Raw genomic sequence first — 23,573 nt, 5'->3', positions numbered from 1 at the left:
ATACTCATTCTTGCATAAGCAGGACCCTCCCTTCCCCCCCTCACTGCCCTCATTTCTCTTCAAAACCTGCCTCTGTTTTTCCTGCTTGTTATTCATGGTCACTGCTAAGAGGCAGCAAAAAGGGGTGGAAAAACACTGGTGCTGCAGTTATGGGTTCTCTCCCACACATGCTCAAGGAGACCAGATCTCCTTGGTCAGCCTTGCTTTTCTGAAGTGCTAATAGGGTAGCACTCCCCTTTTCCACAAAAAAAATATTCTTGGTGGTGCTGCTGCTAATGTTTCATGTAAATACCATCCAAAAGCCTTCAGAAACTTTAACCCTGGCAGCACACCAACCCTACAGCCAGAAGCATGCAATTTGGTCTTGAATGGGAAAATCATTTTGTCCAAACTTGCATTTTGATTGGTCACCCAGGTGGCTATTCCTTCGGCGAACAACATCAAGTCTCTACTCTCTCAAAAGTGTTTTCATTGATCCAGATCATTCTGGGAAAAGATGTATAAAATTAATCTCTTCATGGAGAGACAACAGTAAATATTTTATTCTGTTTTGTTCAGTTTGCTTTCCAGCTTTCCTAAATTTTGCTCTAACATGTAAACTCACAGTGGCCAGATGTATTCCTATGATGATGTTCTTGTCTCCTGCAAGGTTATGGTAAGTGTCATGGGAGAGGGATAATAAATTACTCTGCTCACGGCCTCAGAACACGGACCTTTGTTTACCTGGGCTTTTCATAGGTTGAGTTGGCATGTCTGGCCAAGTCAGACGTGATAGCATGTTCTTGGTCATATAACATTCATTACTAAATTCAAGGGGTTCTTTTTTTTAAGACTAAAGGTGAGAACTTGAGTGAGAAGTAGATCAAAACAGTTCATTTATACAACCTGTGAACCTCTACACCCCATCAATATTTGTATTGTCTCCTCTCTCTTCTGTTTTGGTAAGGGAAGATGGCATGGGATCTGAAGAAGGCACCCAATGGAGAAGACAAACAAGCACTGGAAAAAGGACAGGAAGGAAGGGAAGAGGAGGATGCCTGTGTGGGAGCATCAGACAAAAAGGAAGACAAAGAATATTGCTTCATCAGCTGTTGCAGTGGTTGCTCAAGGCGTGGGACACAGATGTGGTGGTGCAAGGACCTCTGTTTGTAAAACATCCAGAGAAAAACTTTGTAGAGCAGCCAAGAGCCTACAGAGACCCAAACACTTCAGTTTGGAAAAGAGACTGCTGGTATGAGGAGTATAAACATAAAATAATGAATGTGGAGAGAAAGTCCTGAGTCACTGTTTTGTAAAATGCCAGAATCAGCAAGTTCCCAGTAAAATTATCAGGCAGTAAATGTAAAAGAAAGGAAGGACCCTTACGCATATATAAACTGCACAAGGCACTGCCACAGGATGCTGTGGAGACTGAAAGTCTCAGCTAGTACAAAAAGAGATCACATGAAATCACAGAGGGTGTAGACATCAGAGGTTGCAGAACACGATGGTTTAAGTGTGATTGCTAACTTGAGAAACACCCAGACAGCTGGATGTCATGAATTTTAACTTGCTTGGAAGTTAAGGAAGCACTCTTGTGCTCCTTTCAAGTGCTTGTTGCAATGGAAATAGAGATGTCTGAGCTGAGACCAGCTTATGCTGGCTCAGTTTGCAGCATAGACTGAAGTATTCTTTCAGTAAAGCTGTGCCAGTGAACATCACACCCGGCAAACCTGATCATCAGCCTTGGCATTGCTGGTCTGTGCTCCTGTGCACAGCGTGTGTAGGAACCCACTGCTGTCTCTTCAAAATCAACATAAGTCCTGGAATATATAAACAATTTTCAAAAACTTTCCACATTTTTTCTTTCCTAATCAGGGTACATGTACTGACAGAGTTACTGCACTGGAGTCTGAAATGTGCCACTGTCTCCTGCCGGGACTTTGGGCTCTATTTTCACTTCATCAGAACGCAGAGTAGTTGGTGACTTTTTCCAGAGTTAATAAGCTGAGAAGAAGGGGTGCAGCTCTGACAACATTTCAGGCAAGTTTCTGTACATTAACCAATTTTCCCACCATTCCCTGAGAATGGTGGCAAGTTGCCATGGGCCTGATTTTGTTTATTTTTGCTATCTCTAGGTGGGAAGGCTATGCAAGGTAATTTTTTTTTTTTTTTCTTTTAACTGTTTTAATAAAACTTTGGTAAGAAATAAGTTTGCATGTGATTTTCTGCATGTTTTCTCTGTACACTTGACCTCTGCCCTTGCTGGCTGGAACCACTTTTCTATGAAAGCAGCAGCTTAACATGGGGGATGTACTCAGCTTGCCCAATTTTTTGTGCAAAGAGGATTGCAAAAATGCTTTTTAATAATAGCATTCAAAGTACAGATGATGAAACAGAGAGGTTTTTCTAATTCTACTGCAGGTTCTCACAGCAAGGAGCAATGGAAAAAAAAATGGTAATGCAGCTGCTACAAATGCTGGAAACATGTGTGTCACCCCTGTACTGGGGTGGAGGAACACAGTGTGCCACCCTGGATGATGTCAAAATGTACACAGTGCCTGAAGAGTTCACTCAGGTAGCTGGGGGCCTCCCTGAAAGGGCACATGTGGCACAGGGCTCCCACCTCCCTCCTCTCTTCATCTCATTCAGGTTCTCAAGAAAATGCACCCTTGAGGGAGGTGTGTGCACTGCAGATCTCCTGTCAGTGGAACTCTTCTAAGAATTTAATACCCAAATGAGCTTATACTAACACTAGCATGTCTTGTTCCAGCTTATAATTACATTTAGTTGTTATGACTTTTGTTTCTGGGCCTCAAGTGTAGAAATTGCTTCCGATTTTTGTAACGCTGTTCTTTTTTATTCTCCCAGTGGAAGACACAGCTTTTAATATCATTTTAAGAATGGTATATGCACAGCCTACACACAGAGGCATGACTGCATGCCCACTCTGTGTGGGCAAAGGGAACGGCCTGCCTTGAGGATCTCAAAATACTTTGCAGTCCAACAATTATAACATCGATCTGTAACTGATTTTGGATCCCTCCCTGTGGTGTATGCTGTGCCTACAAGGAGTGAGAGACAATCCTGGACCAAAGCAGCCAGGACAGAGTGAGCCTGTCCTAAGAGAGAAAGTAGATATGTGATTCACCTTCACTCACACTGCAGGTTGGCAACATCTCAAGGACAGGCAGCCAGATTTCTCAACTTCCAGCCCAGTGTGTTACCTATTTGATCATGCTTTATCTTCATCCCTCGAATGAGGGCTACGAGACAGAGGAGCAGAAATGGCAGTGCTTGCACAGCAAGATGCCTACTTCAAAGATTTGGGGCCACTTTTATTATCAGAATTCATGCAGTTTTCATTATACTCTCCTGATGGATTCCTTTGTGTCAGGGAGAGACTTTTCACTGTCCCAACATGTCCCATTGAAGTGTTCAAGCTGTTCCCCAAGGAAAGTAAAGGAAGCAGCTGACTGCTGTCTGGGAGTTGCCACAATATTCAGCTCCAAGAGGCTGTGCTACCAAACATCCTGCTCCTCTAAGTATTGCAAGGTTACTTCATAAAGCTCAGTGAAGATTTACTCCCTAGGGATTGTCTTAAGTGAGGCCTTGGGAGGATATTCCATGCTGGCACTACTGGAATTTTGAAACTCACATTGCACCTTTGGGTCCCAAACTGAACTGTCCACAGGGCACCATGGGCAACAGTTACTGTCTCCTACCTTGGAAATTCAAAGCATAACCATAGCAAGACCTTTGGTGTCTGAGATACTGCTATTTCTTGCACAAACTCAGGTTCCTTTTTTTCTTTTTCTCAGCCTTCCTCAAACTATTTCCACCCATCCTCCCGCTCCTCTACCCACAGCTTCTTGCCCATCATGGGCAAGCAGTTGAGAATAACAGGACTCTATTATTTTGGCTGCCATTTAGTATTCCTCTGAGAAGATTACCTGTGCTGGTCTCCTACCTCACTCCAGGAGTGGTTTTAATCCTATAGAATGTATGCAGTTAGGCCAGCAGCAGCAATTTTCACAGCTCCAAAAGCAATGTATGGCATAAAAAGGACAGAGATAAGGTTGTGGCTTTCACATTGGCTGTAATCTGAGGGGTTGAACAACTGGCAATAGCGAAGTTATTGGCTCACTCCCACTTTCAGATTCTCATAGAAAGATGGAAAGGTAGAAAGCAGAGAGACTAAACCAGGAAGCATTATCTTAAGGCTGCCCATGTTGTTAGAGCCCCACAGAATCTCTAATCAGGGTTGCTGTGCACACCCATCACCTCCTTCAAGACCAGCTCCAGCCATGCCAAGCGGAAGTGGGAACCAGCTTCCCACATCTGCCCCTATGTGGAACTACTTGCAGGTCTAACTTCTGCAAAGGAAGATGAGCAGGGTGCAGCAGCGGTGCAGCGGTGGTGGCAGGTTATCTCTTAACCAAAGCTGCCTCCGTGTGGGGAGCCTCTGCAGCGACACTGCCAGTGATGCCCAGACCCTCACCACTCAGTGCCAGCAACAGCTGGAGATGTTACAACCTTACTGCACTTTGTTAGTGGTTCTGTGGGAAAAGTTAAAATTATACAGAGTAGTGTTTTTTTGCAGGAAGTAATGAAGGTGTGTATAATTGAAGTTTCTGAGGTTTCAGTAAGTGGCAAGAATCGGTCATCTTGCAGATCAGAATGTCCCACTCCTTTGTTTCGACTGGATGATTTTTAGGCAACGACTTGAATGTTTGCTGCAGTTTGGGGTTAATTTTATTTTTACTTTGCTTTTTTCTCCACTTTTTCAATGCTAACTCTAAAACCATGACATAACATTTTAACGTACTGCTTCATGGATAAAGCTGAGAAACAGTAAATTCAGCCCAGGATATTCCTGGTGAGAAAAGATTTGATTGCTTCATGGTCAGGATGCTGAAACACAAATTAATGAAAGCCTCTGAAAACCACAGCTTCCCCTTACCAGGAAAAAAAAAATAAACAAAATCAGTGGATGCTCTTACAGTTACCCTCTCAGGAAAAGTTCAGCTGCTGTAGGTATTGCCTCTGACTCTGCTGCAACTTGGCTCCTCTCCCACACCGCCCCTTGGTGTTTCATAGTCTAAAGAAAAAGAACACAAATAATCTTAAAAGCCCTCTTTTGTTTTTGAAATGGCCTGTCCTCCCAAGTAGTTAATTAATGCAGTGGTGTGTGTTTAGCTCTGACAAAAGCCTGGAGCAACAGCTTAGAAAGCCATGCCTGTTTGGCTGGGTAAAGCACATAGATGTGTATCTAACCATGGTATCTCAGCTGTAAGCATAGATAATGTTGCCATTTCTTACCAAAGCAAACAAAAAGATGTTTCATATTTCTCTCTGGACACACAAAAGTAGGGATAGCCCATTGAGGATGTTGGGCAGAAAGGAAATGGACAGGGATTCTGTGTAAACATCTGAATAACCCTGATAATGTGGGCCTCTCAGCTGGAAGATAGAGATGGGTAGTAGAATGAAGTAGAATTCAACCTCTATCAAATCACTCACTACAAAAAAAAAGACATTGAGGTGCTGGAGCAGGTCCAGAGACAGGTAATGAAGCTGGTGACAGGTCTGGAGAACAAATCTTAGGAGGTGCAGCTGAGGGAACTGGGATTGTTTAGTCTGGAGAAAAGGAGGCTGAGGGGAGACCTTATCACTTTCTAAAACTACCTGAAAGGAGTGAGGTGGAAGCTGGTCTCTTCTCCCTAATAACAAGTGATAGGTAGAGAGGAAACAGCCTCAAGTTGCAGCAGGGGAGGTTTAGACTGGATATTAGAAGACATTTCTTCACTGACAGGGTTCTCAAACACTCGTATAAGATCCCAAGGGAGGTGGTTGAATCACCACCCCTGGAGGTGTTTTAAAGATGTGGTGCAAAGGGTCATGGTTTATCATCAGACTTGTTAGATAACAGTGAGACTTGATGACCTTAAAAGAACTATTCCAACCGAAGTTATTCTATGACTATACAAAATGATAATGAATATTCACTGTAATTTTAGGATCCTCCTTTAAATGAGAATTTTATAACCTGCAATTCCTTCAATTTCTTTTCTTTAATCAGCTCAGGGCAGGATTTTCTAAAGACATTTAATAAAGCTCCTTCCTTTGTTTTCCAGTACCCATTTCCTCAGTGCTCTCCAGCATTTTTCACTAGGCTGTCAACAACCTTTTGTCAACCCCTAAAATCCTGCATGACTTTTCTCACATGCCCTCCCTCCACTGCACTTCTACATTTGGCAACGAGGGAGAGAAGGATGCTCCGGTCCCTCTGCAGCAAACCCTGGAAATTCCAGAGAAAGCATGTGTTGCCCTATTGCTGGAAGCAAGGGAAAGCTCCTTACCAAAGCAGCCTCAAGATGGGTTCAATTCCATCTGGTGTCAGCTGTTCTTAGAGCAATATATCATGTCCCCAGTTAGCAAAGGTGTCTGCAGGAGCATGTGCAAAGCCTGACAGGCTGCAAGTCACTGGGCAAAAGTCCATGCTCCACCAAAATAATAGCAAGAATAAGAAACGGCATGGTTTTGTGTCACCATGACTGTGGCATTTGGACTCAATGCTCTTCAGAGGGCATCAAGCAGTTTGAAATGAGACTAAACTGAGAGACAGAACAAATGTTTCATATAACTATAAATTCAGAGGGGGAAGGAAGGACAGAGAGAAGCTCAGCTTCACAGACGGCACCCCAATCTACATAGTAACATCTACTCTTAAATCTTTGCAGATACAAGGAAAGCTACAAAGGGACCATGACAAAACCATTTATGTCTCTCAAACCCCTGGAGAAAGAGTGTAAGACAAAATGAAACTAGACCTTTAAAGAAGGTCACGTGACACTGAAGGGGAAAGACTGAAGCGGGCAAAAAGCACTGGAAAACATTGGATCGGTCAGGTCAAAGGCTATGGATAAACTGTCCAGTGTTAAACTGATGATAGGGCATGCAGTTTAATGACAACAGGGTTATGAAATCAGGTTGCTGTGGTTTAAATAACCAGCTTTTAATCCTGAATGACCAGGGTCCACCTGACATTACCAGGGAAGGAATTACATAAGTGTGACTCAGAAAGCACATGCCAAATGCTGAACAGCAGAGACTGAAAGTCAGAGCTGTATTATGATGCAGAGTGAGGAGATCCAGAAGTGGAAATCATGGCTTCCTACATTATCTACTCCATTAATTACAACTGGAGAGAAACAAAGAGAAAAAAAAATGAGTCTCTCTTAGATTAAATAGCAGCTAAAACTACAGAAAACCAAATCAGACTTTCTGCCTTCTTGAGAAAAAGAAGATCCAGGGAACTCTGACCTAAGAGCAGTGATGATAGAAAAAGAAACTGTGCCTCTGTTCCTAGTATTAGTAAGTAGTCTCTGCTCTTGGCAGAAGATGCTTGCCTTCTGCCAGAGCTACCACTTCTTCTGTGCAATACCCACCTGGACCCCTTTGTGGATGTCATGGGATGAGTAGTGTGGCTGAGTAGGAGAGCAACGTCTGTGGACAGTTGCAATTACACTGGTGTTCATGTTCTCTGTGTGCTTTAGATTGATGGCTGAAAGAACAGACAAAGCTTTTGTTGTTTCAAGAATGGGCATTTAATGATGGTGCCTGGAAGAAAACAGCATTCAGCTTTAACATAAATTGCTAGCCTGTGCATCACTCGTTCTGCTATACTGTCTCCTTGAAATCTTGCCTGGTGATATGACTCAGAGACAGATCTCTACAGACCACAGGACCCTAAGGATGTCTCGAAGTGGTCTGATGGGAATTAGTTGCATTTGATCCGACATCTCTCTCGACTGACTGTGCCTTCACACACTGGCAGGCAGTCACTTCACAGGCAAAAGACAAACCTGTCCTATTGCACCTCCTAGGAGAGGGCTGGTGGGCTGGAAACCTACTGTATCCAAGACAATGTAATTGTGAAGGAAGGACTCCATTACCCAGGGCTGACTTGCATTCATGTCACAATTTATCTGTTGCAATAGCCTGCCAAATGAAAATGTACATAGCGTAGTGTCACAGCTTCTTATTGTCTGTGTTCACCTGTTGTTCCAGGGAGTGATAAATCTATCCAGCAGGGGACCAGCACATCTAAACTGTAAAGCCATTCTAGGTTGGCAGTTCAAATCCCACTCTGCTGAGCTAGTTAACATGTTGCTGAGGTCTGTCCTTAACAGAGTGTCACAGGACCTGTGTTTCACTTTCTTCCCACCTGTGAATTTGCAGAGGGCACCAACCAGCAGCAATGGCAAGAGCCACCGTAGGGGAGGAATGCACTTCTCACTGCTCTCAAAGGGGATTTCATTACTTCAGGCCCCTTTCTTTGTAAAACACTTCAGTGGGGCAAGTAAATGATATGTACTGTTAACATAGAACTGGCAATATCTTGTATTTTAATAAAACCTGAAACTTTATTAATATTTTCTGCTCATCTCTCTGTTTTTCCACCTGCCCTCCCCAGGCACCATCTCTCTTAGGAACTTTCAGTGCCTTGACACTGAAGTTAAGGTATCAAAGATGTGAAGTTTCCCTGCAGTGTCACGACATGAAGCAGCAGGGTGAGGAGAGGCAAAAGCTGTCCCTGCCCTCTGGAAGAAAAGCTGCAGTGTGAAAACACCCCTCATTGCACACCAGAGAGTTCACATCAGAGAGAAACCTCAAGCATTCTCCTGCAGCAGGATGAGCACCAATAAAGCTCAGCCCACACATTTTCATATGCAGCTAAACTCTGTAAAACAGAAATTCCCTGAAGTGATACAGGGTTTCTCTCCTTGGGTCATAGAAGGTATGGAGGCAGCATGTCTAGAATTCTGAACATCTCCTTCCCCAGTCTGATGTATGAAAATATGTCTTGGCCCACAGAGAGGTGTTGCAGGTGAAGTAAGTTCCTAGTTTTGCCACTGTCTAAATGCAGGATATTGGATACATAGCTTCCTTCCTTCCTGTTAGCACTTAAATCCCTTTCACCTGCCTTAGCTCCTAGACTGGGATCCCTCTCACTTGACTACATGCATTTAATAGCTGGGCATCTACTCTAAGCTAGTCAATGAGGGTTTGTCTCCAAAGGGATATGATTAAGCATGCAGTGAATGTTCCACAATGACTGTAGAAAAAGCTAATGTGAGTAGCTTGGACATAAAGTTTGGTGAAATGATTGCCATATTTGGAGAACCAAGCCTGCCTCTTCTCATATGTTTGAACAATAAGCATACATCTCAGCAGGGAGCCTGCAGGCATCAACAATAGATGTAATTATGGAGGATAGATATGGGAATATATGCTCTGAAAAAAAGCTTTCCTCACAGCACTGCTCTGAAAAATAGCAGAACCTAATGGAACTTATTCTGTTTCACCTGATTGTTCTCCATAAATCATCTCTTGGCAGCAAGCTCAACTGGTCCACCAAGGCCCTATTAAAGCAAAAGGAGCTTGAGTGCTTTTTATACTCAGGGCTGATTTTGTACTACAAGAACTGTAAATGGCTTCTAGAGAGTAGCACTTCTTTCCTTTCCAAAGAGGGAGGAACATACATGCTAATCTGGCCCTGAGCCCTGCCTTCAGAGCATCCACAGCAGATTGATTGGCATCCTCTTCAGGGCGGTGTTTTACTGCCCGCCACTGAGATATGATGTTGTAGGTAAAAGCTGGGTAGTGGAAGAAGCACAGCAGCAGATGACCACAGTTGTGAAACCTGGAAATCAGTGACAAATACATATGTATTTATTTTTAAAATCCCATATTGCAAAGCACACAGAACTCCTTCAATGTGCAGTCCATTAAAATCCCTCCTCAGAGTAGCATTTCTTGACACTTTGCCTGCATTTGCCCTGCTGTTCAATAGACATCCTGCTAAAAGCCCTCCCCACTAGCTACCGCCATCCCTCCTGCACATACCCAGTCCTTGCACTGTGGCCAGACTCTTGCTGGCAGAGTGCCCTTGGCCACAACCACCACTCAGCCTTTCTGTCCCTTCCTCATGTCATCCCATGGGGACATCTATTCCCCAAGATGGCCTTGGCACCAGTAATGCCAGGCTGCTCTCCCACATGTGAGAAACAGGGCAAACTCGCACAGCAGCTACACCCTACTGTGTGGCTCTGGTTTCTTTCCCAGGTCTCACCCCCTCTGTGTGATTCAAGGGTTCTGGGTGGGTGCTGCATACCTCAAAGCCACCCTGGGCCCAGTGGCAACTTCCTGTGCCCACTGGGGAGTGGTGCCAGGTCCTGTGCACGCCCTTACCCTCTGGGCGGGCACAGCAGCTCTGCCCAGGGGAAGGACAGGGCACCACCTGGTTGCTCCAGCTTCTGGTGTGGCCAGAGCCAGCCGCCTTCCTTCCCTGTTTACCTTCAGGGTGTACATCTCTGATGGTGTTCAGGACAGCCGGAAGGTCAGTCTTACATTGCAGCTCGAGGAGGTACAACCAGGAAGGACATTGCTGACTCCCCCCAGAACACTCCTTTTGTCCACTTTTCCTTCACAAGGTACTAGAGGTATTTTTCACTCTCTTCTTTTTCCTCCTGTTCCCCCACTTCTTCTGCCCCCACAGCCTGCTAAGCCTCATCTCTCTGGAATCTCTCTCTAGCAGGCAGGAGGGAGCCATGCCCTACCTGTACCAGGACTCGAAACCAAGGCCACCCGTGCCACCCAGGACAGCACGTGCCACCCACAGCTCAGGGAAAGCCTATGAGGAGTTGAAGCAGGAGTGTCTGTGCAGGGGGGTCCTCTTTGAGGACCCTGACTTCCCTGCCTGCAACTCCTCCCTCTTCTTCAGTGAAAAGCCACCTATTCCCTTCATCTGGAAGAGGCCCAGGGTGAGTATACCATTGTGTTCTCTCTTTTCATCCTGTCAAAATTCAGACTGTGCTGTGCTTTGGTGTGGCTCCAAACACATGGCTTGTTCAGAGAGACAAAGGGGTAACTCTTCCCACATCAGGGGCAGTGGCACAAAGCTGGGATATCAGCCACAAAGAGCTCAAGCTGTGGGACAAGAGGGCTGGAAAGCTTCACCCCATATTTTAGATGTAGCTCATTGCACAGCCATGCCTGACACGTGTGTATTTATGTACATGCATAAACAACTTGTAATCAGCCTCCTCTCTTACATCATTGCCAGACAAAAGCAATGTAAGATGAAAATAAGAGGACATGCAAGGAATTAAGGGTAAAATACATTATGATGATGTTCTGTGTAAAAACCGAGTCAGAAATTCATAATTACAGTTAAACTTAAAAAATTGGAGTATGAGACTCTTGTACTTGCTCACTTCCACCATGAAACACTGAGAAGTTACAGACACATGCCATGGTTACTGAGCCATTCAGCAGTAGCCAAGGGCTTGATGAATATCCTTTAATGCATCTTGCATAACAATCACAAAAAACACAGCGAGAGCCTGAAGCTTCACTAGTCACATGCTCTCAGATCACAAACCCAGCACCATTCCAGATTCCTTCTCCTCATTTATTTCTGTGAAAGTAAACCAGAAAGAACTTTGTTCCTTTGGACAGCCATTAGGTGCTAATTTGTCTTTTTTTCCATTTGGGGTTTCACAATAGTTAAACTTTGCTGGAAAATATGACCAGAAGCAGCTGAGAGCTTGTGTGTCCTTGTGTGTGGGACCCAGGGATAGCCAAGAGCAGCTTGTTTGTTGTAGTTGTCACAGTCTCTTTCAGGATCTTTGTGAGCTGAACTGGAAACATTTCCAGGATGAGTAAGTTACCTGAAAAGGGATCATGAGGTGTTGGGTGACGTGTTGGACTTGATGATCTCTGAGGTTTTTTTCCAACCTTGTTGATTCTATGATAATCTAAGGTTCAGACTAATGTCAGTGGAAAGGTTTTTTACCTCATCCCTTGTTAACACATGGAGTTTCTTGGTAACAACTAAATACAGGTCTTGTAATCAGAATTATGCTCCCCAGAGGCAATGATGCTAAAACAAAGTGTGTTATTAAAGATCAGGTACTTTATCAGCTGATGTTATATTTATGTCTAAAGGCAATGAGCTGTGTTTTTTATTGTTCACATCCAGTCCCAACAAGACTGAGTGTATTTAACAAGCAGGCGGGCCAGGTAAGGAGGAGCTGCTGTTTGATTTCCCTTTGCTCTACACAATGGGGACACAGTGTACTGTGCTGCCTCCTCCCCACGGCACCTGTGGATGAGTGACAACCTGAGCGCCACTGCCTCCCCAGCAAATACAAACAAAAAGTACGCAAGCCAGCTTCCTCCTGAATATTGCCTCTGCAGGGTGAGCTTCACAGGAGCAGTGCCTAGGTCACCGCAGGGTGTGTCCTGGCTCCAGCAGTGGCCAGCAGTAAATACTTCAGCACTAAGTTGAGGAAGCTGAACAGAACGATCAGTGTCCTGCCCTGGTAGCCTCACAAATTGTAGTGATGTGAACCAAAAGCAACTGGGTTTCCTCCTAGGCAAATGCAGGTGTGAAACGACTGCATGTCTTCTAGTTTTCCCTCCTCTTAATTTTTTTTAATTTTTTGTTTGTTTGTTTGTTTGTTTTTTGACACTGGGGCAGAAGTGTCTTCTTCACACCATAGGGTCTGTAATAACACACCAGGACAGACTGATTAACTGCAGATATATTCCTCTAGTAATATATTAGATACCCTTCTGCTCCCTTTTTGGTTCAATCAAATCATGGGAAAGGGAAGAAGAGCAGGAAATTCCTGACACCTTTGCTGGTTTACCACTGTAATTTTTCACTCCAGCTGACTGAAATGGTCAAATGAATGCTTGAGAATTGCTTTAATGCCACTGTGAACATCAGTCTCTCTGAGCACACAAGGGTGGGTAGTGTCAACTTCTCCTAAAAATTAACTCTGCAAAGCAAACAAGGCTGGAGTCTACCTTTGCTGTTTGCTTATTTGAGGAGGAAATGGTTGTTATACATTGTATGTTCAAAATATTATGTGCAGGTAAATAGAAGGCTTAATAGTGCATTTAAAGGTAAATTGGTCATTCTGGTTTTCCACCCCCTGGAGGAAAACAAGCAAACAAAAAATCCCATTAACCAGGATTGTAACCTAACATGGATATTCTGGACAAGGCTGTGCTATGGTGTTTTAGCAATTGCCTGTGGGTGAATAACGAACACTAGCCTTTTATTAGCAGCCAACTTCTTATGAAAAACTGAGAAGAGCTGATTCTTTAATTGCTCTGCACTGCAATTAATTAGCAAGTATTCCCCACCTCGGGTTTTGTTGTGGCTGTGTTGCTGCAGGATAAATTAGGTTGTGGCAAACACCATGCTGCGTGTCTGGGCTCAGTGATGGTGATATTTTCCTGGCATGTTCTGTCATTCTGGTGTCTATCTTCCACTCTCACAGGACATTGTCAAAGACCCCAAGTTTATTGTTGGAGGAGCCACAAGAACTGACATTTGCCAAGGGGATCTTGGTGAGTAATGCCCTCTGGACAGATATAACTACACCCCTTGTGGAGCAGCAGAAATATCCTCACACATGAGAGAATGTAGTCCCTCCTAAACTGCAGTAAAGCTGGAGATACCACCCATGCTCACCTTGACTGTAGGCACTGCTTTGATAGCACCCTCCCATCTGTGCCAGGGACCATCCTGGCACAGTGAGATTCATCATCAGGGAAGGGTCTCCACATGAGGGTACTGTGAGTCCAAGGGAGTCTTTTGTCTACCAGTGTCTCCAAACTGCAGCACAGTCTGCAGACATGCTTCCGGGGGTCACATGATCTGTCTTTTGGATTTCAAGAGAGGTGGCAACACCTACACCACCACCTTCTCTTCCTGAAGTGAAGAAAATAAGGGTTTTCCTCCCCTTCCCTATTCCCAGGTGACTGCTGGCTATTAGCAGCCATAGCTTCTCTCACACTGAATGAAAAAACACTAGCAAGAGTGGTGCCACTGGATCAAAATTTTGGGCCAGATTATGCTGGAATATTTCATTTCCAGGTAAGATGAACATCTAGTAAACATGAACACATTTCTGTCATTACATGCCATGGTCTATTTGCAGAGGGATTGCCAGTTACAGCAAAGGAAACATCGATAAAACAAACAAACAAACAAAACTACAGTATTGTTGAGCTTACACTGTTGTTTGTGTTTTGAGAAACAACCTAGAGGGCTACAACAGCCTCCCATGAGCACCTGCAGAGCCACTTCTGCTCTGTGAAAAGATAGATTGCTTTAGAAAACATTTCATGTTTACCTAGGCACAAACCCCCACATATTATCTTGAAAGGCCTTAAAGGAGTTGGACTGGGACCTGTAAAACATATTTGCCTTAAAGTTCCCTTGAATCACACATGAGCACTTGTGTGTAGCTACATGAGTGATGTTATTCACACAAGGAGCTACAGCACAGCTCTACATTTTTAGTCTTTTCTTAAGATAGATTACCCTTCCCTTCAAAGTAGTCTAACACAGTATATGGATGGGAATGGATGATTTACATATGACTTCTAATCAAGCCTACGATTGTCGCTAACTTGCAATTGAAAGTGCTGAGACACCAGAGTCCTGTGCTTAAGGAATGACACAATATTGGTAGCCTCATGCCCCCTCCCTTCTAAATAGTTTTGGCAGCACAATGAGTGGCTGGATGTCGTGATTGATGACAGATTACCCACGTTCAAGGACCGGTTGGTTTTCCTGCACTCAGCTGAGCACAATGAATTTTGGAGCGCCTTACTAGAGAAAGCCTATGCCAAGTAAGTTACACTGCTCATGCAGGATTCGCTATGTGTACATATATTATTCACAATTGATACATGCATTATTCAAGCTCATGTGAGCAGCCTCTATCCAGTAGGTGTTTCTTTGTTGCTGCTGGTGGGTTGTTTTGTTTTGCATTTTCTGCTGCCCTAAAGATACTGTGTTGATTACTTCCAAGCTGGTCTAGCTTCCTGCATGTCATTAGGTAAAGTCCATGCTAATAGCAATAGAGATGGATCAAAGCCTGAATCCTGCCATTCATGTGTCTGCTGAGACCTCAATTGATGATTCTGGCTAACTTTGCATTTTTAAACTATTTGGCAGGTAGCAAGCCACTGGCACAAATTTATATTCAGTCCTTGCCAATCTGACAGCTGACAGTAAAGAAAGAAAGGTCCTAGGCCTTAAGAGTATGAACAAATCAATCAATTAATAAGTCAATTAATAAGGAAAGTAGAATGATCTTAATACTCTTTCCATATATCTTGGGTGCACTCTGGGGCAGTTCTTGTGGCTTCAGTGTCATTGCTGTATTTTCATGCCCATATGAGAAAGCTCTCAAATATGGGTATCCTCAAAGTTTTGAAAGCATGTCTCATGGCTGGCATGTGTTTTCCAGGCTGAACGGCAGCTACGAGGCTCTGAAAGGAGGCAGCACAATAGAAGCCATGGAGGATTTCACTGGGGGTGTAGGAGAAATGTATGAGGTTAAAAAGGCTCCTGACAATTTCTATGAAATCCTAGAGAAAGCTCTGAAAAGATGCTCAATGGTGGGCTGCTCTATTGATGTAAGTAAGAAACAGAGTCCAAATTTCTCAGTTCAGTTTTGTGGCTTCTCTACTTTTTAATGACTAGTTACATTAATGACAAATAGGTGGACATGCACTTAACTCCAGAAATAATAGCTGTGAACTCCAGAAATAATAGCTGTGAACTCCAGAAATAATAGCTGTGAACTGATAGTTATGTAATACTAGTACAGTTTTGAACAGGTAATGGTCACTGTATTTAATGCAATAGTGACATAAGTATGAGCGCTCAGTGAGAGTGAACTTTCCTAATTAGCTTCATCACTTATAGCATTAAAATCTGCCATAGTTTTCTGAAGGCTTACTGGTTCCAGGGAGTACAAAAGTGGGATTTCTTTCAGCAATGGATTCTGTCACAACTCCTATGGGGACTTTGATGGACTCCAGAAAATTTTCAGGACCTGAATCTTTGTTTGTAAACAGGGGTTGGGACTTAGGGTATGTCACTTTTATCCTTCCAGAGCCTGGAAACTCCAGCTTTCCCACAGAAAAGGCTGCTGGTGCGTAGTACCTTCATAGGTTACTTACACTGCTCAGCCAGCATCTGACCCAGGGTAAAAGGAGCCATCCATGTATTCTTAGCTTTCTGGTGAAAAATACCTAAACTTCTCAGCAGCAGGAGTGAAGGCCCCATTGCTGATCCTTGCTGACTGTGCTCAGTGGGAAAGGCAATACAGAAGTGTGCCAGGTTTCTCCACCAGAATGAGCAGATGGAGAAAAGGGTTTCAGAGTAAATGAAAAATCCCACCAAAACCAAAATATTCCATTTGGGCATTTGTAACAAAGGCAAAGTAAGTGCCCAGGCTGGAGGATAAGGATTGAGGCTTTTGTTTGCACTCTGCCCAAAAGTCTTATCATTGAATATTTGGCCAGGCTCAGGGGGACTTGTTATCTCAAATCCAATGCCTGCTTGTCTGAAAACAAGGCTGTTTCATAAGTTCTCTCTCTTACTCAAGACTGTGCCATTAGCTTTGGGGACTGATGTTTTCTGATTTGAGTTTCTCTTCTGATGAAGCTTTGCTGCTTGCAATGATCAATTATTTATTGAACTAGAGAAAGTGTGAAACTCAGCTGGCTAATGGGAGTCTTCAATGCCATCACTGCTCTATCAATGTCTTTTTACAAGAAAGCACCTGATCTCAGTCTGAAATCACCTTTTCCCATTCCTAAGCTGACACAAACAGCATTTGAATGGGAGTTAAAACCGAGATTCTGAAAGCGTAGATGATTTTGATGTAAAATCACAGGGACAGAGAAAGTATTTCCGTGTGGAACCATCTTATTTTTCCCTCTGAGTGAAAAATGCTTTAAAAGTTTTGAAAATCCTTTTCTTTCCTCAAAGGATGCCATTGTACCATCACTGCATTGAGCAGCCAGGTAAGTTCATAGTACATAGCTCATAGTCAGCTAGCCACCAACCTTTCACCTGATGCTTGGGAGGGACCAGGTGGCACCACTTGTGATCTCACTCTGAAGAGAGCAATTTACACTTTTTTCTCCCTTATTTCAGACCAGCAGTGCTGCAGAGTTAGAAGCCAAAACCCCCTTTGGTCTTATAAAGGGCCACGCTTACTCGGTGACTGGCATCGATGAGGTATGTTCATCAGCGTGGTGTAAGGAGAGACCTGGGGAAAAGATAAGAGAATGTCCCCTGACCTCAGGTGACAGGGGGAATTATCCTAGGGGAGTTACCCAAATCCCACATCTTCTGTAGCAGTCTGCACCTTTTGCCCAGCTGTTACAGCAGCCTGGCCAGTCTGTACACACTGGAGAAGTCCTCCTCCATAGCTACTGACACTTGGTATTTTCTCACTTTCTTTCTTCCCCAGGTGAGCTATCGGGGCCGGCAAGTGCAGCTTATAAGGATAAGGAACCCCTGGGGACAGGTCGAGTGGAATGGCCCTTGGAGCGACAAGTGCGTATGCTGACCTGTACACACTGGCTTCACAAACACCAGATCTCAGCTTTGCTCTACTGCCAGCTTTCTGCAGCTCCAGTTACACCACAGGAAATGAAATCAAGACTTTGAAGATGTATAACAGTATTTCTGTCATGCTCACATGTCACCCTCTCTATTTTCAAAGCTGGTCAATTATGGGGACATTGTCAAAGTTGTTTAGCCCCCTCAAATCTAACACTGGCAAAAAAAAACATTCATTAATATAAGGGGCAAGTTAGCTTTAAGACACTCCCAGGTGAAAAGTTGTACATTTGGAGTGATTTTTAATTTATTTTTTGCAAGGCTGTTGCCATAGTACTTGTAACTATGCAACATCCATACTTTGTCCTACTGCAGGTAAGATGGAAACTGATACTGTAGAGCCACTCTAAGTAGCTTATGTACTCATAAACTCCACTTGCATTTACTGTTCTGGGTTTCTAAACACGTCAGGAACAGGCAAGGACCTTACAGGTTATATATGGCCATTACATGGTGCCTTCACGTGGTGCCTACCAAAGCTAAGGAAGGACCCCCAAACACGACAGAATTTATCAGAAAACCAGTCTTACTGTAGCAAAACACAGCACTGCTGTTTGGTTTGGGGTTCACCCCAACACACACTTTTCAGTACAGTTTTGCATATACACATGGTTTCATTTTTGTTTCACTTCCTTCTATTATGTGTGGGGTTTTTTTTTGGTCACACAGACTTAGAGGAAATGATCCATAATCTCTCTAGGCCTTTAAAATTGCTGGGACACGTAGTCATGTGTAGAACTACTTTGAATGACCCTGTCCTTAACATGACTCAGAAATAAATGAAATATTTCCCCATCAGCTCTGATCCTTTACTATCTTGAAAAAGAAAAATGTGGATAATTGGCATGCACAATGAGTGATTAAATCTCAAAAATAAAAAGAACCCAGGCGAGATTAAGATAACAAGAGGCATCTGGCAATTCATGCTGTGATTGAACAGGCTGTCTCAGCAAAGCAGAGCTCTGATTCTGCACTTAGGATGTTTGCCAGATGCAGAGGGGCTCACAGGTCAATACAAGTATCTATATTAACATTTCACAGTGACTATTGGAATTAAAACATCAACATAAGGTGCCTTCTACTCCCTGTTTACTATATTAGATTGGAAATGTAGCAGGACATTTCCAGTTTTTTCTGAAAAATTTAGCCAGGTTTTTGTTTGATTTTGACCTGCCACAGCTGGAGTTGTAGGGGTGAATGAAAAGGAGGCAAAGACTTTACCTGAAATTTCAGTTACTCCAGCAAATCTCCCTGTACAGGGGAAGGAGCCTATTTAGTTCCCATTGACTCTATCCTGAAGAAACTTCTGGACCTAAATTACCAACAAACAGAAAAAAGGAGATGGTGCTACAGATAGAAAAAGTAGGCATGTGAATTACCAAACTCCTGAGGTTTACCAACAGTGTACGAAACACCAACATCTGAGAGCAGTCCCAACTCTTTAGTATAGGCGATAGCTAACACAAGACCATCCCGGAGCAGCCTTGGGATCTTTGGCCCATTCCTGCTTCCAGCAACAGTAGTTGGGTCTCTGCAACCATGAGTGACAAGAGGATTTCAGAAACCTCTTCAACACATCTGTGTTTGTGACCCACACAAATAAAACACTTCTGGAAGAAGAACATCCTGCTGCTGTGTCCAGCCAGTTGTTCTGAGCCAGGGGAAATGAATTCCCACTTACAGTAAAGCATGGGTTTGTTTTCTTGCAGCTCTCTGGAATGGCGTTCAGTGAGCCCATCAGAGCAGAGGCGATTATCTCAAGCAGCACAGGATGATGGAGAGTTCTGGTAAGCCATAGGTTTTTAAAGTGTGTGGCATGAGTCAGAAACCAAGGTGTAAGTGGCCAAAACAAGCAATAGGGAAAAAGTCTGTGTGTAAGAAAAAGCTCAGCTTCTGCCTCAGAGAGGGCAGGTAGAATACCCCCTTGGTTTCTGAGTGTTTCATGTGTGTCCATGTCTATTTTAATAGGAAAAAGCATTTAAAAAGTCAGGTTAGTTAGTGGCATTAGCATATCTCAAACAATGTGTGTTCCCCATGAATGCAACACTCTTTAAATCCTTCCTGTGACCAAAGGCAAGCTCTACTGAAGGGGGCATTTCACTGTTCCATATCACCTACAAAATACCTTCAGACACTCTGGAAGGGAAGGGAGTCCTGAGAAGCAATATTAATTGTTATGGAAAGTGAAAGGACATCAAGTTACGTGTGAAATGATGCAAAACTTTAAGATAATATTAAGTGAAATGGGGGGGAAATGTAGTGGAAATTGCTTTAGAAGTGTGAAAAATTCAAGTGCCAAATTCACGATTTCAGGCTGACTTGCACATGGTCTCCTCCTACATCAACCATGCTGAGCACTACCGCCAGTGTGTCTGGTCATATTTTCTAGGACCAGATGCTCATCTCTTTTACACAGAGGTAAACCTAGAGAGGTATGTAGTGGTGCTAATCCAGATATTTCATGCAAGTTAAACCGAAGTTCAACTCTAGGCCTGAGAAGTGTGTGACAGTTTTAGGTTATGCCTTTAAGAAGGACAGCTACTGGAACACCCTAGCTGAATGTTTTGGTGTGAAAAGGAAAACAGAAGATAGTTCTAAATGAGTTTCCTTGGTGGATCAGTGGGAATGCAACTTTAAATTTTAGGTTTAGTTCAGTTTGTGTCGGTCAGTCTGTCTGTTTCAGTCTGCCTGTGCAGCTGCTGTCTTTCTGTGCTTGGCTGACCTTGGACTAATGAGATAAGAAACTAATTCTTTTTCTTCCCTTAGCATACACTTTGAACTAACAGAATTTCCCCCTTAATAATTACTTTACTCTCTCTAACCCTTTTTGGGAAAAAAGGGAGGAAGGGGGAAAAGGCTTTTTTGGGAGGAGCCTCCTCGCTGGAGGAGGGCAGGTTTTCTGTGTTATGCTCTTTGCTGTGTATTTTTGTATATATCGTAAATACTGTATATTGTGTATACAGTCATCGCATTTCATCCTGCTTGTAAATATAGCTCTTATCCATTTTACTTCTCCAACTGAGTTAGCCATGGTTTCTGACGGGGGGGGGAGGAGGAGAACTGAACTTCTTTCACAACTACAAAGTGATTTAAGACAGATAGTGCAGCACATTAAGTCAAACTCTGATACCTCTAGAGGGAAGTAGGTCCAGTGGCCGATCCATTACTTAAGTATTTTGACAAAGAATATTTTGAGTTATTTTGCTATTGACGCTGCAAATGCAACCGGGCATTCTCAGTTTTTCCAAAAAGCTTTTGTGGTAGTTTTCTTGTTGTTGTTTTTGACCTGGCTACAGCTGGACCTCATGAGGTAAATGAAAACAGGGCAGAAACTTTACCTGGCACCAAAGCAACTCCAGCAAGTCTCTCAATACCGGGCATGACTCAAAACCTTTCTCTGTAATGGAGTTATGAGTGTGCAAATAGGCATCAAATGGGTAGTGAAATTCATTAAAAAGTTGTCTGTCCAAAAGAGCTAAGCTGATAGTTAAGTAAGTCCTCAGAGGGCAAATAAAAATTAATGAGTTTCAGCATACCCAGGCCTTCCTCATCCAGCATCTTAGCCATTCAGAGCAGAAACAAAAGCCATTGGGACTGAAATTTATGTTGAAAGAGTTAGGTGCATATGACAAGAAATGCTTCCAAAACCAGTTAGGCAAATTTGATGCTAGCTAAACTCTCCACCCAGTCCATTAGACTTACTTTCCCTACCTCACTTTGACTTTGGTGTATTTCTCTAAGGAGTGTTCATCTCTTTGCCCTTTCTAAGCCACACTTTGATGGGTTCCCCGTCAGGCTTCACATAATGACTTTGTGTGACCAGCAATGTGAGGTATCCCTAAGGACATTAAAATGGTCAGATGAGGAAAGAGATGGACATAGCTCCTTCTCTACAGCTTTCACTTTGCTACTACTGTGGGCTGCTACTGTGGCTCTTGCTGATGCAATTTAGCTGAAGAGGTGGTGAATGAGCTGTATTCCTGCTTCTGCATCTGAGTAGCTTCAGCCAGTCTATTCATTACTCCTGGTGGTGGCTTGGCTTGGCTTGCCTCCCTGGAAAGATGAGGTAATGTTTATGAGGTGCTTTAAAACTTACTGCTAGAAATAATGAGTAGGAAATTAATTAGGCCCTCAAGAGTTCAAAATATGTTCTCCTTGACATGCATTATCTTTGGGCTTAGCAAATAATATAAGGTGCAATAAGGCTCTTCTCTTTGTTGACCACAACCAGTTTCTACTGAAATAGATTAATAGTAAGGTTTACAGTTAGCCAGCAATGTAGACATAATTTCTTAATGTGTCTGGAAGCTGGAAGGGAACCAAGAAACCTACTATGCACTCATGAGCCACTCCTGTAACTGTGCTTCAGGTTTTGGACCCAGCTTATTCCCTATGCTGACTGTACACAAAACAATGGGAATTTCTTGTACAGGCTCATTTCTCTTAAATGAAAAAAAAAAGCCAGGAAGACAAAATATACCTGTTTAATCACATGAATTGTGTTAATTTTCACCCTAGTTAGAACAGGAAAGCTAAGGGAAAGGGTAGTGCAGCAAGGGAAATTAGATCAAAAGCTATGGAACATTCAAAGCAAGAGAGAGAGGTGTCATATTATCAGAGATAAGGCTTTTTGTTTGTGGTGCAATCTACATGACACGTTAGCAGGCAAAACTGTCTATACCACCTTCAAGGGCAGGTTGGAGCCATCAACTCAAGTCCAAACACACTTTTTGTCTCTTGTGTTTAGTGTGTGTATTTGCTAGGACAAAGTCTCAAATGCTCATAAAAGAGAGGAGGGTGAGCACCTTGAAGACGTAAGCAGGGGCCCAAATGTGACTTTAACTGCAATGTGGGCAGGCCAATCATACCATGGTTTGGCTAATCAACCAGTGTGTGTCCCTTGTGGTGCTGTCATGAGGCTGGCATTGAGCACATAGCTGATTTGTAGGCAGACTTAACTTTTGCACAGATGCCTGCCATCCTTTGGTTGGCTCTTCAGCAATATAGATGCAGCTGTTAAGGCCAGGATATTATTAGTGAAATAACTCTTTCCACCATAGATTTTGTGCCAGTGTCACTTCTTTTCATCTTGTACTGAACTGAACTGAATAAAATCAACAGAGTTCTAATGTCAAAAGAAAGGTGTAAGAAATGTCAGAATTAGACAATAAGGTTGCTTGTGTTTTTATACCACAATGAGTGAGACATGAGATACGTCTTCTCCCTTCGTGTACAGTGGCATATATCCACGGTCACTGAAGCTATTCGGATTCATACAAGCTAGTGATCTGGTCCTGGGACTCTGAGGAGTAAGTACTTCTGCTGGATATTCTTCACTGAAGTGAGTAACTGCCTGTTCCTTCCCATGCTTCCTTCCCTTCTTTTGCTCAGGATGAAATTTGAAGACTTCAAAGTGCATTTTGATAAAGTTGAGATCTGCAACCTCACTCCAGATGCCCTGGAAGACAGCACTGCCCATAAGTGGGAGGTGACCATCCACCAGGGCAGCTGGGTCCGGGGAGCCACCGCAGGAGGATGTAGAAATTTTCTAGGTAAATAGATACTGCTTTGAAAATGAGAAGCAGGCATTGAACCCTTTACCCCACCCTCAGTCACCTCTCCTGTTATCCCATAGCCAGAATTGTGTGCACAGGCCAAGCCAGCTGAGTCTCAACTAACAGGAGCCAGACAAAGGGACAAATATTCATATGGTCACACTTGAGACTTTGTGGTAAAAGAACTGCTTTCTTTGCTCTCAAGTTCATTTGATCTGATTGGCCTCTCATTTACATTTGCACAAGCAAGACTAGCTCAAAATAAGTCACTTAAACTGCAGCCATAAGTGTAAAATGAGACAAAAGTCCATCTCAGCCAGCATGTTGATGTAGCTCTAAAGTAGCATGACGGGTCTGAAGTGTGTCACTCCAGACCGGCACCATCACCATGGGAGCATGGTAGCTATGTACATTTAATAAAACCTTTGTTTAAGCCATGGTGCTTTAAGAAAATACCATGCCTGAAGTATTTTTACACCTAATTCCACAAAGGACTTTGGGATTTGGCTTATTTTCTGCAGAGC

The 23,573-nt window shown here is 43.4% G+C and overlaps 1 protein-coding gene across 3 annotated transcripts in view; it reads left to right on the top strand.

The window, feature by feature from the left end:
- Positions 1-10,389: 10,389 nt before the first annotated feature.
- CAPN9 (calpain 9) overlaps positions 10,390-23,573 on the top strand; it is a 36,564-nt gene continuing 23,380 nt past the window's right edge. For 2 of the 3 annotated variants that reach the window (XM_068153960.1, XM_068153968.1), the window contains exons 1-10: positions 10,409-10,478; positions 10,580-10,808; positions 13,341-13,410; positions 13,821-13,939; positions 14,567-14,700; positions 15,324-15,492; positions 17,024-17,107; positions 17,343-17,428; positions 19,204-19,281; positions 22,886-23,046. In XM_068153960.1, coding sequence (XP_068010061.1) covers positions 10,596-10,808; positions 13,341-13,410; positions 13,821-13,939; positions 14,567-14,700; positions 15,324-15,492; positions 17,024-17,107; positions 17,343-17,428; positions 19,204-19,281; positions 22,886-23,046 — 1,114 coding nt within the window. In that variant the 5' untranslated portion in view covers positions 10,409-10,478; positions 10,580-10,595. Of the gene's footprint in view, positions 10,479-10,579; positions 10,809-13,340; positions 13,411-13,820; positions 13,940-14,566; positions 14,701-15,323; positions 15,493-17,023; positions 17,108-17,342; positions 17,429-19,203; positions 19,282-22,885; positions 23,047-23,573 lie in introns of all 3 variants that reach the window. The other variant, XM_068153978.1, reaches the window with a different exon arrangement.

This window comes from Melanerpes formicivorus, unplaced genomic scaffold, assembly GCF_026170545.1.
Source record: "Melanerpes formicivorus ecotype bairdi unplaced genomic scaffold, bMelFor1.0.p_v2 SCAF_2, whole genome shotgun sequence".
Taxonomy (NCBI): domain Eukaryota; kingdom Metazoa; phylum Chordata; class Aves; order Piciformes; family Picidae; genus Melanerpes; species Melanerpes formicivorus.
This window is presented reverse-complemented; position numbering and strand designations above follow the sequence as displayed.